Source organism: Cryptomeria japonica, chromosome 4, assembly GCF_030272615.1.
Source record: "Cryptomeria japonica chromosome 4, Sugi_1.0, whole genome shotgun sequence".
NCBI classification, from domain to species: domain Eukaryota; kingdom Viridiplantae; phylum Streptophyta; class Pinopsida; order Cupressales; family Cupressaceae; genus Cryptomeria; species Cryptomeria japonica.
The window spans coordinates 652,339,336-652,359,957 of NC_081408.1; the positions used below are offsets into that span (position 1 = coordinate 652,339,336).

Consider the following 20,622-nt stretch of genomic DNA (forward strand, 5'->3'; position numbering starts at 1 on the left):
TTTGTTTATTGTTTAAGTTTGTACAGTGTGTGAGATTTCATCTACTTCCTAAGGTTGCTTGATTGGGCACATTACACTTGAAACCATTTATGATTGACACAATTATGCAATGAAGGTGGCTAAAATCTTGCTGTTGGTTGAGCAAGTGAAGGAAGTTTATTTGAATTTCATGAAAGAGGGGATGTAGATGTCATCTCGTGGCTTGACAACCATGTTCAAGTCATCTTAGGTAGAGGGTCACAAGTCTAGTTCATAAAAGAACCATGTACAAGACATACATATTTGATAACCTTGTGATGAAGTTTCTTAAATATAGTGACCCATGGATTATTGATATTGGAAATTTTGTTTGCGATCAAGCTCTATAATTGGAAATAGCATCTCCAAAGGAGTAAAGATCTCTGGCTCATGTTGGAAGTAATGGTGTATTTATTATAATATTTAATTATATTTTAGTCACTTATATTTAGGTCTTTTATTAATGGTCATTTAGCTTTTTAGCTTTTTAGTTCGTTCTTTTATAAGAACCCATAGTTTGTTTTTTACTTTTTTACTTTTTAGCTTTTTAGCTTTATTTAGTGTTTTATGCTTTTTAGCTCCATGTTGAAGCTTTAGATTAACGGTTCGTTCTTTTTAGAACAGTGTCTTCTAATTCCTTTATATATGGTTGTATATTCGTTATAAATTTATTCAATATCATTTGATTATTGATTCAATTATTTTTCATGGTATTAGAGCGGGTTGATGGGATTTTTTAAGATTTGGCGAATTTTTTAATAAAAATTCCTAGAGGCGCATTTCCAGAAATTTTTTGTTTAAGGTTTTTTTTATGAAAAAAATCTGAATCATAGGTTTTTTATCATTTGAAAATTTTCTATCAGGGTCAACAGTTTCTCAGTATTTTAGTGCTTTCTACGCGTTTGTTTTTGAGCCCGTGTTCGTGAAGGTTGTTTCACGGATTAGGGTTTTTTGAATTTTTTTTTTTTTTTTTGTGGAAGATTTTTTGATGTTTCTTCTATGGAGCAACGGATTTGGCGGCGGCATTTAGTCTGAAGATTTTCGTGCACAATTTTTTTCTTACATCCATGCGCGTTTTTTCGTGTTTATTTTTCATCGTGTTTTTTTCCCTATGACTGGAAGGGTTTTTCGGCACCAAAAGTTTCATGTCTTTTCCTGTGCGTTTTGGGTATTTTTGGCACCTGATTTTTTTTTTTTCTGGCAAAAATCGTGATTTGTTTCAACTTGGTGGCAATGTTTTTTTGACGTCGATTTTTCTATGCCAGCGACAACAACCTTGATTTTCTCCCGCACGATGCCTCTTCTTCCTGTTGTGCGATGTCTGTGTTTCTAGATTCCGTCGGTAGCTAAGATTTTTTTGGGCGTTTTTCAAGGGTGGCATTTTCTTGGGATTGTCGGCGGATTGTGAGCGCTTCTTGTGTTTTCGTGGCGGGTTTTTGCCTAGATTGCTGCTCCCAATTTTTGCGGGTTTTTTATAGTTTCTTTTGCCTTAAAAATATTATTTGTAAGGTTTTAATAATTTTTCCTCAAAAATTATTTTGGCGGTTTTTTTATGATTTTTCCATTAAAAAAAATTATTTTGGGGTTTATAATTTTTTCCCTTAAAAAATTATTATGGGTTTTTTGATTTTTTGCCACAAAAATTCATGGGAGGGTTTTGCTTGATTTTTTCCTCAAAAATCAGGGTTTTTCCGCTTGACATTTTAGGGTTTTCATGATTTTTTCCTCAAAAATCAAGGAGTGATGTTTCACCACGTGCTATTTGGTGTTTTGTTGAGTGATGTCTGATGTTTTACCACGTGATGTCTGGTGTTTTTCCACGTGATGTTTGATGTTTTACCGCGTGATGTCTAGTGTTTTGACGCGCAACGTTTCAGGGTTTTGTTCATTTTTCTCCTCAAAAATCTTTTCAGGGTTTTAGTTCCTGTTTAGGGTTTTTACCATTTTTTCCACAAAAAATGATGATTTGTAACTTCAATTTTGGAGTTGGTTACCCAACATCAGGTTGGATGGATTTTGGTAATCTTGGTCGTTAACACTTTGCAGATCTAGGGAGGGTCTCTGCCGTAGTAGAGTGTTCTTTCCGTTTGTGATCAAAAAACCTGCAGTGTCTTCTGTAGGGTAGTGAGTAGATAGAATGACCATTAATGGAGGGTATTGGAATATTTAATTATATTTTAGTCACTTATATTTAGGTCTTTTATCAATGGTCATTTAGCTTTTTAGCTTTTTAGTTCGTTCTTTTGTAAGAACACATAGTTTGTTTTTTACTTTTTAGCTTTTTATCTTTATTTAGCGTTTTATGCTTTTTAGCTTCATGTTGAAGCTTTAGATTAACGGTTCATTCTTTTTATAACATCGTCTTGTAATTCCTTTATATACGGTTGTATATTCGTTATTAATTCATTTAATATCATTCGATTATTGATTCAATTATTTTTCAGTATTGAGTTGTTTTCTCTTAGTTTCTAGCTTGTGCTTTGGTAAGGTTAGAATAATAATTGAGCCTACACTTTGTTACTAAGGAAAATAGTAGGTGGAAAAGAAACTAAACACTTTTTAAAACCAATTGGTTAAAACCCCAAACTATTTTGGATATAATTACAATTACAAATAATTATTCATGCAAGGGAAGGACCTTCAATGAAGGCAATAAGGAAGTAAACAACAAAATGGAAGACCAAGAATGTAAATTGATGTTGTTACACATATAAATCAAGGTTTGGAATAGAAGAACCAAAGATGTCCTTATACACTACAATGAAGGGCTAATAAAGGATTTAAGTTTGATACGTCCTTGGGTGAGTAAGTTATCAATGTGTGCTTGCTCATATGGTTGAGATTGTGGACCAAGGGGATTGGTAGGGTCCTCTATATTGAAGTGAAGTAAACCCATGACTCCTAAAATGAGAGTGAGAGCGTTGGCAAGCTTTAGGAGTTGTACTTGTATAACAAAAACTAATTCACCTATCCTAAATTGGGTGTCAATTGCAATTATTCAAAAGGTGTTTCATGTTTTGAACATCTATGATGAGGTAAAAGGATGTGACCATGTTGGTAGCTCTAGGGGTGCTCTTCAAGGTTGTATCCCTATAAATGACATATTCTCAAAGGCAAAGGGATATCTATTTGATTAGCAATAGGGAATTAATCAAGTCATTCTAAATAAAATGATATCTCCCCTAAATCTTATACAAACACTTGAAACTAAAGTGTTCATTAGTTTCTACTTCTTGGAAGAAACAAAAATTGTAGATCTTCTCTCTATTAACAATATGGAGTTCAATCTCAATCCTTGGCTAGTAGGACTTATAGTTAGCTGGTCAAGGGGGGACCTCAAACCATGGTAGCATTACATCTATCCCATTGACACTGCAAATGAGATGTGTAAATGGAATTCGATTACATGAGTTTAACATGGGAAAAAGTGCCAAATAGAACCCTAAACCATAAAAAACATGAAAAAATGGATTATTTAGTAACCCCCATTTTGAATTCAGTTCACTAGATAACTTTTAATTTTCTTTAAAAACCCGAGCTTGACCAAGTTAGATGTGTGCTGGTTTGACTTGGCATAGCCCAAGTGTTGGGCGGTTAACTTTGGTAGATGTTTTACAATTTAGCTTCAAGCTTCGCTTTTAAGGCTCGATTTTTCAACTAAATGAATTCTATTGTCTACTTATGTGCTTCATTGAGATAAGTTATCATCTATGTGTCTTTGAATAAACCAAGGATTGTCTTGCAATTATTGTTACCTATAATTTTTGGTTCTAGCTCTTTATTAGCATCCATGGGTCTCTAGGTAAACCATTATAGATAGGCTAAAGAAGGAAGGAGGAAGGAGGAATCGCAATCTCTGAATTAAATTAATATGGTGTTGGCTATAGGTTGAAGAAGTAAAAAGAGAGATACTTTTTTTAACGTGGATAAATCATCATTGACTGCAACCCTTGCCTTGAAACATCTTGTTGGTGAAGGGTCCTACCTCTAGCCTTTATAGAGATAGGATTGGGAGAACCAATATTGTATGATCTAGCGAAAAAAGGTACATGTTTCATTTGATTAAATGCAGTTAATTGTGTTTTATTTCCATTTAATGCTTCTATGCCTTATAGGCTCAAACAATGTGATCAATGATGCTAGAGATGCATTGCTTGAATGATGGTGCTATCCACAATTTTTAAGATGCATTTTATAGAAAGCGAGCTTGGGGTTGAAAGGCTTTGGAGGAGAAGTTCATGTGATTTAATGAATTGTCAATGTTTAGCCTCTTGAACAGCTCTATTGATGGCCTTCTCTAGAGAAGAAGAAGAAGAGTCACATCCAAGGAATATTTGAATGGAGCAAAATTATCTTAGAATATCAGCTTTGTCTAAGGTTAGTGGGAACCAAAGAAGATGTATTGTTAGCATCTACCCTTTCTAACAGTTCTGTTGATGGCCTCCTCTAGGGAAAGAAGAAGAGGAAGGATATCCAAGGAGTACTGATTGCAGAAGATGATTCAATAGAGATGACAAAATATTAAATTTTGAGGGATCCAAAGATGATATGTTGTGTTTATTTATTGATGAGCAAAGTGGGGAATTATTCCGTTGGTGTTTGCTTATAAGTTATAAGAAAATCACAAGTATTGGATCTAGTTGGCTGAACGGTTTATTATTATTCTCTTTTCCTGCATTTTTCTTCTTCTGTATTTGGTTTTTAATTTATCTATACACGAACATCATTGTAACCATGGAGAATAGAAAGTGTGTTCACTGAGAATCTTGACAGAAAGCATAAACATTCAGATCCTTATCCCAATAGAAGCCATAGTTGCATTATTGTTAGTGGTACCAACCAACATGAACTTGATTGGATGCTTTACTTGCATAATAATGTGATAGTTTAAACTTCATGAAAATTGTCCCAAGTGCTGTTAGAGCTACATACCATGGGCTAGTGTGACATGAGTTGTGGTGACTCACAAGTGAAACTCCAAATGTTTACAGGAAAAGGGATTTTCTATCATGTTGAGCTACAAAGCATTCTTATGACTGATTGGCATGGACCACTTCTCCTTTTTTGATTATTTTACATGAACCTATAGAATTAAAATTATAGTAAATTTCTTTGTTCATGACAATTTTTTCTAGTCATTATGTGTATCTAATCTCGTTAACATTGCTTATAATTGAATGCTATTTGTGTTGATTGGTCTATAACCTATTCAAGATCATGTTTAATTATGTTGAGGTATTCTGAGTAACCCCCAATTTCTTCTTCTTCAGTTTATATCTCCTATTGAATGATTCTTGCATCCAATAATCAAGAGCTATTTCTTGTTTATGGACACATCAGCTCTGATTCTGTAGCTTTCTTATAGTCCTTTTAACATTTCATCCTGGGATAATACCAAGTGAAAAGAAAGGGCTTCATGTGGGTGTCTGCCTTGCAAGCGTGTAAAGTGTCTGTTTAGATTTTAGGTCTTCATTTGTAAGCTGGATGTTTATTCATTTCAAAGTACCATGTTCTTATTAGGCTATAGATGTGTATTTGTTATAATATAATTGTGAGTTGTTAGAATTGCTGCTCTTTTTACTGAACAGTTGTTTGTTTGATGTTACTGTATGGAAATATACAAGTGTTGTGTTAGTTGTTGCTCATTCAGCAACATTCCCCAGAATACCATTTCTGCCTGTCAGTAGCTGGTTATCTTGTCAATGACAAGCTGACATCTCAAATATTTTTATGCCATATCTTGCAGCCAGTCTGTCCAGAAACGACCACATAACCAAATGCTAGGCCACCGGGAGATTGAAAATGGAAAGGTGATTCACTACTGCTGATTTTATTGTGTTGGAATTCTGGGCCTGTTGTCCATTTGTTCTTTTTCAATTTACTTTATTTCTTCCTTGGTGGACTAGGAATGTTTGCATGTGCACAGTTTTAAATTTTAACCTTGTCCAGGCAGGAAAATATGTGTGGCTGACATATCAGGAAGCATACGACTTATCAATTCAAATTGGATCAGCTATAAGGAGCTGTGATGTTGGTTCGGTGAGTATCATTTGAAATAATAACTGATTTTTCATTTGTTGGCTTGATTAAAATTATCTGGTTTAAGACATTGTTTGTCCAGTCCATGAAGATAAAAGCATGCATTTAGAATAAACTCTGTATTTTTTTTGCATCGATATTTCAGAACACACTCAGTGATCTGTCATCAGGTGAGGAAGAAAAGTAAATTAGATTGTGGATTAGTCTCTCTAAATACTACAATCCATCATTTCTTTTCATTCCCTGCACCTTTCTCCCTCTCTTTCCCTCTTATAGTATTTGGGTAAACTAATCTACAATCTAGTCTACTTTTCTTCTTCATCTTGATGGTGGATTACTTTGTGTAATCCAAAATTCAAAAAGCATAATCTTATTATCTGGTTTGTTATCAGAAGTGAACTTTATTTATTGTAGTGATTCCAAAGTGAATTAGAGAGATTTCATAATCCTTGTAAACTTAAAGACAATACCTCATCTCAGAATCCATTTAGGATGTTAATCCTGTTCTACTCTCTTCCACTAATTAATCATTAATAGTGACTGCAAATTGTCACAGGTCGCAAAATTATGTTGCATGTTAACAAACACTCATCAAGATGCTAACAACTTAATGACATGTCCGCATATCATAAAGGGAAATGCTTTGCAATGTAACCATTTTGCAGATATTAATTAATCAAGTGGTTCTTAAAAAAATAGTTTGAATATAACATACTTAACAAGTCAGAATTGATAAACCTAAGAATGGTGTCATAGGTCTTGGCATTTATTGTTGGCCCTGAAATCCCAAAGGGTTACATGTGATTTTCCACCAGTCATTAGAGTGTAATATGGTGACTGTCAGTGCCAAACTATAATTAACTATAATTATAGCAAAATTCCCTCCATAATCACACTTAAGATTGTTTGTGATTTTTTGTATTTCATAATTTTCTAAAACTACCAGATTAGTCTCTCTAGTCATTATATCAACCTATCCTACTTTTAGATGTAGTGCAGACTCACACCTCAAAAATTTAAACTACAAAACCAGGTCAGGTGAGGTGCTAGAAGGGTTACATATGTTTCGTGCAGAATTCTTGTGTAATTGATTTCATATTTTGTTTTTTTGTAATTATATCCCTTTTATGTTCAAGTGATTATCTTTTATAATCTATGCGTTAAAGTATTTGTTTGTTAATGTGCATGTATGGTTCTTATTTTTTTGAATCCCTGAGAACATTATTGATGATGCAATATGTTGTCGAGTCTTCTTCCGTTCTGATATTTTGTTGATGTGATTTACATGTGCTAATAATTTAGTGTTTGTAAGTTGTACAATTTCAGGGAGGTCGCAGTGGAATTTATGGAGTAAATTGTCCTGAATGGATTATTAGCATGCAGGTACGAATTTAATACATTTAATGGTTCTTTCAATTTAAATTGGAAAGCTTTAATGCAAGATCTGTATCTCAAGAATTGAGTAGACCATGGTGCCTTGCATTTTACTTTGGTTTGCGATCTCTCATGCTATCTATTTATTTCTTATGTCAAGAAAATGTAAAAACATTCCTACTATGCAACATCTTCATACTTAATTGTTTTGGGACATTTATAATTATAGTAAATTTCCCATTTCTCTGTGCACTGTTCCAAAGAGAAGATTCAGTAATTCCCATGAATAGATATATGTACTGTTAATCGCATTTGTGAGTTAGCATAATCCATTTATGAAAAAGCCTGCAGATTCTTATTTTTTCTGGGGATTTTTTGCAGGCTTGCAATAGCCATGGAATTTATTGCATTCCACTCTATGACACTCTTGGTAGGTAATCAAGTTCATACAACCAAATAATGTTGTAATTGGTTTGAAATGTTAGATTTCTTTTGACTTCCCATTTCTGTATGCATCAGTTGAAATTAGTACCACATACTTTGAGTAAACACTCATATGGTTATCTTATTGAAAAGGAACTTTGCAAGAGAATATGTCCCTTTGTTTGCTTGCTAGTGAGGATTAATTGCAAAGATAACTAGGCATGTAAATGAATTTTAAAGAGTAAAGTGGTATCTGTCATTTAGGGTTGTTTTGGTGCCCAGAAAATCTACTCAAAAAGCTATTTTAGTATTTTGTGTTAAACATCTAGATATAAATAAAGTGAAGCTGCAAGATTTTGACCTGATTATAAAACCTAATTTATTCTTATCATTGATTACTTTTGTTACTTTTTCAGACCATTCTGTGCTTTTAAGCCGTTTTATTGTTTGCACAAAAGTGTTTTGTAAATCGGTCATGGTGTAGTGTTTTATTTCAATGCTTGAATCATGCCCAATTTAAGGACTTAAACTTGTGTAGAACAGAAAACCACCAAATGTTTACTTAATTTAGAAAATATCTGAGTTAATAACTGTAAGCAGATTCACATTCCAAGTTTGATTATTTATTGTTTGACAGAACTAAGCAGCTTCTACCAGACATTGAATATAAAAAGAAAGAAGAATCAAGGACATTGGATTCAAAAGGCAGCTTGTCTGGTGTCAACTAACTTTCCTCTTGCTTTAGGCAATTAATTTGTGAGACTCAATAGGTGTTCAATAACCAATTGTTTATCCACATGCGTGGCTTTAGTTTCAAGCATATTTATATGAGCGTATTACCATATTCTTTAGGACTTCTTATTGGAAGAAGAAATTCTGTAATTGAACATGTAGCTTCCTTCTCTATGCTATTACTTTAATAGACCCCTTTCCCTGCACCTTCAAGCACAGAATCGAAACCCTTACTGTTATTGTTTTCAATTCGTACAACTCACTCTGTTGATTGTATATTGTATCCTTCTGTCAGAATTAATATTTATATGTGATGGTTTAATTGCTTGTTAATTTGTACACATTGGCATTTTCACAGTACACATTGACAGTTCTTAGTAGACAACTACTATAAAAAACTCCTTTATTTCAAAATTTAGATTTGAAATCCACTAATGCTTTAATGTTTGGTTATATGCTTCAATAAAAGAAACTAGTTTTCCTGTACTTTTCATGGTGTTCGTGCCCTTTAGTTTAAATTTGTGGTTATGGCATTATACATTATGGAGTGCTGCCACCGTGCATTTATCATTTATATCCTCTTAACTCAGAAGCCATGCTAATCTACCATGGTCATTCCTCAAAGTCGTCCAGTCACTACCTTTTCTTTTTGATGAATGTGTCTAGCCTTGATGCATCCGATTCTTGAAAGTAGTTTTCTGAATATGCTTTGAGGAATTTTTATATTTATTTTTCCTTTTCTTTTTTATTGTTATAACTAAGTACTCACACTCCTCTGCTTTGAACCCCTTATTTGGTTAAATGTTTTTTAATAGCTCTCGTGTGTATATCTGTTGGGGCAGAAGATAAGTAGATCATTATTATTAAAAAAAGTCATAGATCAGATACCAATAGTATAATAAATATTCTCAAAAAACTGTTTTATGACTGTAGGTCCAGAAGCAATTGAATTTATCATTTGCCATGCTGAGGTTTCAATAGCTTTTGTGCAAGAGAGCAAGATACCTGCGGTATGTAGAAATTTCACTCTTCACTGGTTTGTTATCATGAATACAAATTTGATGTTTTTGTAACTACAAAAGGAAAATATTTTTTGTGTTTGAATTTAAACTATGAAGTGGAGCACAATAATTAGAAACTGCTGGTAAGTCAATTAATTAAGAATATAAGATGTTGTGGAGCTTGAGGAACAGATTGACCTCTCCAATTACAAGTAACAATAGCAACAAAAGAGGGCAAAAAAACTGCTAGGAAGATTATAATAACATGGATGGCATATACCATATGTGAAATTAAAACACTATAATGGAGCAAAACCTACTGGAACCGGCACTGTGCTGTCAACTAAGTTATCCTTTTTTTCTTTTTTTCTTGTTTTATTAAGAAAGATTCCTAGGAGAGGATGGATCGTTCTTGTGCATTGAGGTGGAATTTCTATAGTCCTTTGGTTGATGATTACTACTGTACCTTGATTAAGAATTGCTATGGTACCACAATACTCTTGCACGGTAACCTTGATTGCTACAATATCTTCTACAGTAACCTTGACAGTTCCATTCTACATCTTAGACTATTTGATTGCTACAATATGCTCACAAAGGTTCTATAATGTCTATGATGAATGCCTGATTAATGTTATCATATGACTATTTGAAATTTCCTTATATTTCAAATTTTTTCCTATTTTTTGATAGCCATCCCCTATTGTCCCATGAAAAATGGCCTTAAAAAAACCATCATAAAAATGAATCCCCCCATCCCCTGTCAAGCATAAGTTAATAAAGGCATGCCTGACTGGTGTGTATATTCAAGTAAGGGATTTATGATCGAAGTTTACCTAAAGCCTTCAAGACCGCATGTTCCATTGTCAAACTCATTAACAAAGAGGAATGTTCAAGTAAAAAGATAACTGGTTATATTCTAGTTTGACTTTAGTTATAACTGGTTATGTTCTAGTTTGACCTTAGCTATAACTAGTTATGTTCCAATTTGACCTCAGCTGAGATACTAATTGTAACATGCATAAACTAGCATCTATAAAATTTGCAATATTGAAACTGAAATTTGGAAACTTGAGAATCTAGATAACTTTTTTTTTTTAAATATAAAGAAGGAATTTAAACTAGAAAGAGTATATAACACTCACTCAAGATTGATTGCATAAGCATAACATAGTTCAAAACATAAATAAAAACTTGAGAGAGGTTTAGTGTTTACAGCTTCTTGAATTCATTATGAACTTTAGATAATCTTTAGAATGCTGATAGAGGGAAAGTATCATCAAGGTGCTTTTCTGCCCAACCATGAACTTACTAGTCCCTCGTGCCACTTCCAGCTGGAAAGGCCCGACCCTTGACATCAAAGTAATAGATGTTGGATCTAATGCCATCTGAGACTAGTGTTTGACCCTACACAATTCCTAGTCGATCACACACCATAGGCTACTCCTAACTGGTATGACCTCTGATTGGGTCGCATATCTAGACCAAAAAGAACTGACTGACGCTTACAGTTTGTAGCGTCACCTTGGCCAAAGGTTTTATGAGTTTGCGACACATCAATGCGTGTAGTCATTGTTCATCACCCTACTCGGCTAGAATTTAACTAGTGAAGATTTTCCAAGCCATCATGTCTGTCTCTTATGCTAATTGCATACTAACTCTTTGGAGGCTTACTGGGCTTACTTACATGTTTGTACTCAAGTTAAACATACGGGTCAAATAAATTCGTGGTGATAATCAATCTTATGGATTAACCTTTCATTTGATAATTACTTAGATTATTCATCTGCTAAATTCATTCTTGTGCTCATGAGCTAGCATCTTGCTTGCTCATGTTCACAGGAATGAAATCCTTCGTTTAATAACAATGCTGAATTATCTATTCCTCATTTTATGTGTCATAATTCTTATCAGATTTAAACAATCTTTAATTTGCTGTAGTTATGGTATTTATAATTTTGCAACAATCTCAATACTGTTTGAAAATGATACATAGCCGATAATTGGCCATTGGTAACTGGTATTTGTGGTTGAGATACAAACTAGTTCTAACCCTTCATTGCTATTTTGTTTTCTACCATAAGCCGTAGCATCCAATGGTAACATTTCTGGTTTCTATTCTTTTCATTAAACAATGGTACGTTTTGTCTCTGTTTTTGGCTTCCTCTGAAAGCCGTTATGTTCTTCTCAGCATAAGATGTTCAATGTTCTCATCATGATTTACCATGACATTGGTTTCTATAAAAATAGTGCGTTAATGCACAACTTTTAACTCTTATAAGTTTTCAGGTTTAAAAATACGTTTAACTTGTCTAACAGTAACTTGCTATCTAAACCGTAATGGCTAATTCCTTGTAATACTTCCATATTCCTATCTTTTACATTTAACTTCTGTGTGAGCAGAGATGAAGTGCATTTCTAATTAAAGGAAGGAAAAATCTTTCTTTTATCTATTATACCTTGACATTATTAATTCTTTTCATCAAAAAAAAACCCAAGTACGTAACCTAGAGATGTTGTTGACTGATTAAAATGCAAAGTTCTTCTTCTTGGTTGAAGAGCTACATCCCTTCTTTCCCAGCTGGCTACAACAATGATAATGCTAGCCTATTAAAATTTCTTGCTGAAGCATGAGCTGCGAGCTTCTTTGCAAATTGATATTCTTATCGAAAAGTTCCTCCAAACAGAAAACGGTGGTCCCAAAGTGATATTCTTCTCTGTATGTAGCCACGGATTTCAAATTGGCTCCCATTTTAATAATAAAAAACAGTTATTAGCATTTCGAATTGTTTTAGGCAGATTTAGTTTCCATCTGACCGAATTTCATTTCAATTCACTATATTTCCATTCCCTCACTATGTGAAGGCGGTGGTAATGGATGCGTTTTAATAGAATGCAAAATTAAAATTCGTTCTCCTTGGCTAAGAGCCGATGGCTCTCATATATTGCTATTGAATTATATCCCAAGGTTGGCAAGGTTTGATATTAATCGAACTTACTTAGCATGGAGCACAGTCCACTTAAATTGTGGCAAGGTCTATAAAGCCATGCATACTTGTTTATGTGTGAGAAGAATTAATCTTTACTCTTATATACATATATATATTATATTTTTACAATATTCACACGTAATCATGAATGTATTCTTTTTGTCATAAGAATCATTAGAGATAAAATAAAAGGATCTTTTTTATTTGTTATAGTCTAACAAGATAAACATAATCTATGACACAAGGATGAAACAATCCTAACGACTCGACTAATCATTAGGGTTTACCGGAGCGGCATCAAACCCTAACTCATCTCATAAAGTCTAAAAACTTACAAGTTAGGGTTCCAAATGGTAGTAGGTCTTTCTTTTATTACCTCTCGTTCTTGATGATACTTTCCCTCCCTTCTCGGAGGATGACGATTTTCCTGCATCCAATAGGTCAAAATCATGTAGTTAGTCTGCAATCTTATCATAACACTAACATTTGCATACATAATAAAAATTTAGCTCATATAACATAATGATTTAAAACCAAATCATTAACATGTGCATTGCAAATCGCCATTCAACAATATAAAGCAATAATATTAGTGCATTTAAACATTATCAAAATATTAGGGCACAAGTGGGATGTAACACTGATAGATGGGATTGTTATATGGGTTGTCTGTGCAGGGCATGATTGATACATTTTTGCATTACGAAAGTGACATTTCTTGACGACAATGACTTAACTTGTATTCAGCAATATAATGAATGTAGCATGCCAACTATGTTGGTGGCAGTCCTTGGATACCAAACAGGTTCTCCAAATTCCAATGTATGAAGCAAGATAATCCTTGACTGTGACTTCGACTATGAAGATGTAGAGATCTGCAGTAGGGGATATGCATTTTGTAGAATTTGTGATTATGATTGATCATTGGTCTATTACTTTGTTAGACTTGCAATTTGGTGGGGGTTTGGGGACAACACCCCCAACAAGGGCCCCTTGTAGGGTTTGGGAGCAGCACTCGTGCGTTCCCAGTTGCAATACAGGGTGGGTTGAAGGGGCAAAGCCCCTGCCATCAAAGCCCAAATGAAGACCTTCAAAACAACATAGACCTTCATGGCATACACCATTTTCATAATTTTTTGTAATTTTAGGTGGACATGTCATAAACCAAACAGGTATTGAAAGTTTAGAAGTTTAAAAAAAAAATAAAGTGACTTGAATGTGTTTGGGTTACATTAGGGGATAGCTAGCCATCTCTGGGATTGATGGGGGACATTTCTGAAAATTTGAAAAAATAAGGGGATGGGGTGAGGACATTTGCTACCCATTCTTGCATCCCAAAATGTCCGTTATAGTGGGGTTATTTTTGGCTAGGGGATGCATCCCCAAGGAGCATAGAAATAATACTCTACAATTTTGAAGTATTTGCATGCTGCATATGTTCATCCGCATTTATTTTTCATTATTGAAAATGTGTTTCAATCATTTCTTCACACTTTGTGATGCCAAAGTTATGAAAGAAATGTGTTTGTGAATTTGAATAATTAGATGTTTGTTTTCAGTTAAATTGTTCGTCTGCTAGACAATCAACTTTGATATGCTTGTTTCACAACATGATGTTGGATATTTTATTGTTTCATGAAATATAAGTAAAATGTATACTATTCAAATGGAAAGTATCTGAGTTATCACTGTCTAAATGGATATAGTTCTACTTGGTTTGTCATCTATTTTGATTAGATGAAGTGTCTATTGAGTAATTACTGAGATTCCCTAGAAAATGCTGAATGCAGATTCTGGAGTGTTTGCCCAAGTGTACAAAATACTTAAAGAGTAAGAACAGTTTATTCCTAATGCTACTGCTAATGCATTAAAATTAAAGTGCTTCCATGTTTTTAATGCAAAGTATGACGTTTAGTGTTCACATGCAGCATTTGTGAGCTTTGCAAATATAAGTGATGGGCAAAGGGAAGTAGCTGAAAGAGCTGGAGTGAATGCATACTCTTGGGCTGAGTTCTTATCACTGGTAATGCTTACTATCTCCATGCATTTACAATAAAAACTTAATTTAGTATCTAGTGCACCTAGGGTAGTTAATGACTAAGAATACTACAGTGTAATCATTATACCATTGGTGATCCTAATGGAGGTGCTTTATGGTTTTTGATGACAGATAGTACTAGCAGACTACAACATTTGTAGGTCAAAGATGTTTTGAATTTGTAACTTATTTGAGGCTGACACTAGGATTTTCAGGAATTTCTTGTTCTTATCGAGCAGATTATGCAAATCCATACTTCCTGAAGCCACTATAATTTGTGGTGCAATGTTATGCTCCTCATGAAATAGGGGGATGCATTTTCAGTACCAGAAAAACTTTCCCATATTTTAGGGACAACAAATTATACGTGTATGTGTAAGGAAATCAAAAGAAAAATTTCAAAAAAAAAATGTTATCGCTTTTAATTTATATAGTTAACTGTTAACCTTTAAAACATCATTAAAAATTCTGAAGAGCTGATGTTTTTAAAATAACATATATGTCGATGACAGTGAACAATGAATATTAAACATTGAATGCTGAAAATTGAACTCAAAAATTGAGTGGAACACCGAACATGAATATGAATATGTAAACATAAACACCTGATTGTCATTTTACTTGCATCCTTGGGAGTTTGTATCACAATTTTTCTTTTGTTATTGACCTAAACATTATATTTCAATAGTTTAACTATACATTTATGGTCATAATCGACTTTATTTTTAGGGATTGCTCTCCAAGGTTGCTCTTGAAGTACTCTATAATATTTTTGTTTGCTAGTCTGATTATCCTTGGGATTTTACATTGCTTTTGTGCTTGACTGTTTAATCAAGTTCTGCTTCCTGTAAGTGAGCCCAAGCTTGCTCAAGCTGATTAGAAGCTCCTTTACATCGTTCTTCAGAAATATGAGCAGTACTTAATGGTTTTTGCTTACAGTTGTCTAATACATTTCTAAGTGAAAGTAGATTATCTATTCATAAGTTGAATGCATTTTTAATCTCTTTCATTTTCTTCAAAGTTTTGGTGATTGTCCTCCAAGGACCAAAATAGACAAGCAGTTTTTAAATGCATTGAGTGAGCCGCAAATGTTTTTTCAAGTTGCTCTGGTTGATGTCAAGTTGAATAGCTCAAGTGATAAAGTAATGAGGCTTTTGTAGTGATGAATGAATATTTGCCACCTTAAAACCATCACCATTGACTCCTAACTTCCTCATACTTAACATGATTCCATCCATTTGATATCAGGTATACTGGATTAAAGGTTTTTATGTTTGCTGTATAAAGGTTAGTGGAACATAGTTTGAGCTAGCATAATTTCATTTCAAGACAGACATGTAGCCTTCATAATTCCACTTAGAAGACTTACCATACAATTATCCTTTACATTCTTATCCTATTTTGATCCAGTGTTTCCATTATCTTTCATCTCATTCACTTATGGTTATTCAATCTTGCAATTAAATTATAAGGAACTAAATATGTTGGCTGTATATAGGATGTATCACACTCTTTTTCTTATAACATTAGCATTATCAAATAAATATGAAGAGGGAAATTATTACTGAAGAAGAACATCTATAGATGATATTACCTGACCCATATTGCAAAAATGTGAATATTGCCTAGACTTCAGGAACCAGGTTGAAGTCGGGCTAATAAGAGCACACAACAAATTAATGCATTCAAATCCTTTATTTCTTGCAAAGATTGTCATAATGGCAAATGCACCTTTGTTTTCATAGTTGATCATTTTGTGTCTCAACTGACTAGTGAAGTCATTTGACATTTTTCTTTGCAGGGAAAGAAGAAAATATATGAACCTTCGCCACCAAAGAAGAACGATATTTGCACAATTATGTATACCAGTGGCACAACAGGAGAACCAAAAGGTGTCTTGCTGACAAACGAAAACATAATTGCAGAAATTTCTTCAATTGATCACTTGCTTGATATTACGGATAAACCAGTAAGTGCACTTAAATTTCCTTTCCAGATATTATTCTGTTATAACATATGAAGTATCATTTGATAAAATGACTTAAAAGAAAACAGGAACAAGATCCTGACTTTTTAATCTCCATTATTATTAAATGCAAATATGTTTGTGCTACCTTTCCTAAACTAGGAATAGATAGAAGAAGAAAACAATGACTAACGTCAGTCTAATTTAGACTTCACATTTTCTTAGATGTTGCAGTTTGGTATGTTGACTGTCAATGTTTTACAAACCTCAATTTTTGTTTGAAATTTGCTGAAGTTTATGATATCACATGAAAAAGCTACTCTAGTAATGCATTGTATCACACAAAATAAATGTTCCTGGTGGTTAGTTCTCTAGCATGCAACTATATACAACTAAATGTACAATCTTGACCTAAAAATAGGAATTCAAAATTTCGAGGCATTGAATTTAGAATAGCATGATGTTCATTTATGTACTTGGCATTCTTATTCAGTAATACGTTTTCATGTACTCGAGTAAGAAAGTGTTAGGCTGTGTCTTTTGATTATATGTGTTTTTTGAGCATTATCTAATTATGGGTTAGTAGATTCTTAGATTAGTTTTTCATGGTGTTTGTCATTAGGTGTCTAATGAACACACTCGAGAGTATTCAAATATGTAACTGATTCAGGTGGGTAGGGGACGCGATTGTATTCTTTGTGGCTCATTGTTCTTTCTATAGAATAAATTGTATGTGCTATGCTACATGAATAAAGTTTCAAGTGATATTTTCAATTCTAAGCATGTTATGCATTCTTTCTTTTTGGTCTGGTTGTGAATACTCATTTGCTATCCTGCATTTTGGTGTTTTCACCTATAAAACTATGATATCTCCATACTGGATATCTGCAAACCAATTTTGTGATGTCTCTGAAAGAGACAAAATTGCAAAAGATGAGATCCGAAGTAATGACTGACTGATAAACATGAGTAAGATAAATTACTTCCACCGTAGGTCAAACATCACCCATATGTGAAGAGCATCTTTGTAAAAACAGAATTGGATCAAGTTATCAATAAACACGTAATGATCAATATTGTATGAAAAGACCCAAATAATCATTATCAATAATACACCAAGTAATGATATCGATGGGCAATCACCAAGCAAGAAAATACATATATTCGTTGCATTCATGGGATCGATAGAAGAACAAACCAATGTAGAAAAGAAGTACGTACGACTTAAGACATAAGATATATGGTGACTAAGGGATAACTTGTACGCTGAGTGGTGATCACAGCGATTAAGGAGATTTAATGAGTCAACTTAACATTTACTAAACAAATATATCAGCCGACTGAGAGGAAGGTTGATTACACTACATAAATATAGTGATCATTAAGCTATTGAATCTTTATCAGTAAGCATCGAGGAATTTAGATATCAACAAAAGAGAATAATGGCCAGATTGAAGTCAACTCCATTTGAAGTTGCAATCTCAGTATTTGCGTGGGAAGTAGGAAGGCTTTGAGGAGAATCGTGGATACCATGAATTTTGAACTGGTTGATTAAAGCAAATAAGGGATCGTAGTCATGAATCATTGCAATATGAATATTAACGAAGCAATTATATGGTTTCTCTAACAAATGACAAGCCATAAGTATGGAGCATTGGACGTCGGAGAACAATAGTGAAAGAATGAAGGTTATGTCCCGTCATCGATGTGTGAATAATAAGGAAGATGTCGATTACTTGGTGAAAAGTCGAAATATTAATGTGTACGGTGTTGATGTCCTCCGCTAGAGTGTAATATATCTCCTTATACAAGCACTGCGGTATTAAGAGTCACATATTAGACGTTGCAGCAACTTAATCTTCCGCTGTTGTGTGATGTTATATCTTGGGGATGTGGGCACAAGTAGAAGTTTGGTGCCTCTTGAGAAGCAATCAAGATCAGAATACTACTATTGCTAATGTTGGCAATATCCAACGAAATGATAACCATCTTTCCTGATGTTAGGTAGTGATCACTCAAATTAATGCTAACATCGATTAGTCATTTAGAAAGACAATTATAAACTAATTGGTATTTTATGAAGAGAGACGATGAGGAAAGAATGTGTCTCATCGTTCATTAAAAGGTGCGATCCATTCATACTACAATATATGATGGCAATGGGATCCATTTAATAAATCACTAGGGGATATCTTATTTTTTAATTGATCACTAAGCATACAGCCGATGGTCTGGATGTGATTGGTCCAGCAATACGTATCAGGGTAACACTTAGGAAATTATTATAATACATAGAATAATTCCAGCAAGCAATCATTCCGGTAGACATATATCCGGTTGGATCGCTGAAGTAGAGCATTGACCGGAAGACATGAATTAATAACACAAGGAATACATTCAATATCAAGAGAAGGTAGTTCCATTATTGCAAGCATTCAAGGCTAATCAGAAACCACATCAACCGTACTATGTACATCTTCACAACCAGCGCTCAGTTAGTAAGGCCGAAAGCCCAATATCGTAGCAAGTAACAATCAAATCATTTATCAGATAAGGCTCATTTCCATTAGTATATACCAAACACTTCCATTCATTCAATATCGGTCTTGTACATATTCATATCTCTATGTCAGATTTGACGATTGATATCTTGTGTGATCTCTTTACTTGACTCTAATTGCAATTACCAGATAGAATAAGAAGACATAATTGTGTAATTGTCCCAACTTTCGGAGACAACCGAAATGGGGACATCACAAAAACATTTGGGTTAAGAACATCATTTGCCTTAATGGAAAAGACAGTCTTAATCCTTTTGATGGGTAGAGAATTTAAAGCACTCGAGATACATCAAGAGAAAACAACTGTTGTTCATAGGTGATGCAGGAGCATCCCTGGTTAATAGCAATCTTGCATCAACCAAAAAATATTTCCTTTCTGTTTTGCTTTCTGTTTGCAGTTTCAACATTTCTTTCTGTGTCTCGGATTTGGCTCACCGGAACCTGTGGGGTTGGATTTTGCTTGAAGACTTGATCATCTTCCTTATTTCCAAACCGTGGAGCATTTGGATCATTTTCCAGCAAGTTATCGCTACCGGTTTGTCATGTCCCCTCTTTAGCTCTGTCTAGTAGAGACATGTGAGTCAGCTTATTTTGGGGTCTTGTAGGCTGACAGTGGTGGATAGAGACTCAGTGAGGATATTTAGTGTTTAGGATTTGGTATTCTGGCAGTAGTGTACCAGTTTGGAGCAGTTCCTTAATTTTAGGAGGCATTTCCTTCTTTTGTGGAGGCTATTCCTACTATTTAGGAGGATTTGGCAGTACCCAGGGTTGGGTTACCATGAGACTATTCCTTGGGTTCAGTTTCAGGAGATTTGGGCATCCCTAGATTTTAGGGACAAGATTGCTCGAGGATCCATGATTTCTGACAACAGTCACATACAAGTGGCAGACTCCGTTTCAGACTTGTGGTGTCATTTGAGCATTTTGCAGCTATTTGGGTTATATTTTTAATATTTCCTAAGTTAGCGTTTATTATTTAAATAAGGCTATGTTTATAGCCATTTTGGTATAATAGCGTATCCCTTGGTGTAATAGCTCGTTGGAAAGGTCTTGGACTTTTCTAAATATTTCTCTTTTGACTCAGATCCTTTCGGTGAACGGATTTCTTTATATTTGAAAAAGGGTCGTTTTTCTATGCACTTGGCAACTTTAAATGAGAAATATAACATTTTAACCCTAAACGCCACATTGCGTCACTTTTAGGGTTTGAGCTAAGTGGGAAGGTGTTATAAGGAAGTTGAGACCTAATTCTTGGTATCTTTTACACATTTTCATCTTTGATTTGGAGAATTTGCTCTGGAGAGCGATTCAGCATCTGGGACGAAAACCCCAGGGTCTTGCTTGTCTGGGACGTAGCCCCCAGCACCGTGGTTATTGGTTCTAGCATTCAATTTCAGTGCCTTGGAGTTGGTGCGACATCTTTCTGGAGGATTCAGTGGACAGAGTTAGGGTTCAGCATGGAGGTTGGGGTTTCCAGCTT

At 34.2% G+C, this 20,622-nt stretch overlaps 1 protein-coding gene across 2 annotated transcripts in view; it reads left to right on the plus strand.

Moving 5' to 3' along the window:
• The window catches only part of LOC131047666 (probable CoA ligase CCL6), a 162,599-nt gene that overhangs the window by 28,495 nt on the left and 113,482 nt on the right, over positions 1 to 20,622 (plus strand). For both annotated transcript variants that reach the window (XM_057981463.2, XM_057981462.2), the window contains exons 2-9: positions 5,765 to 5,828; positions 5,968 to 6,057; positions 7,384 to 7,440; positions 7,813 to 7,861; positions 9,520 to 9,596; positions 14,368 to 14,407; positions 14,506 to 14,600; positions 16,417 to 16,584. In XM_057981463.2, coding sequence (XP_057837446.2) covers positions 5,765 to 5,828; positions 5,968 to 6,057; positions 7,384 to 7,440; positions 7,813 to 7,861; positions 9,520 to 9,596; positions 14,368 to 14,407; positions 14,506 to 14,600; positions 16,417 to 16,584 — 640 coding nt within the window. The remainder of the gene's footprint in view (positions 1 to 5,764; positions 5,829 to 5,967; positions 6,058 to 7,383; positions 7,441 to 7,812; positions 7,862 to 9,519; positions 9,597 to 14,367; positions 14,408 to 14,505; positions 14,601 to 16,416; positions 16,585 to 20,622) is intronic.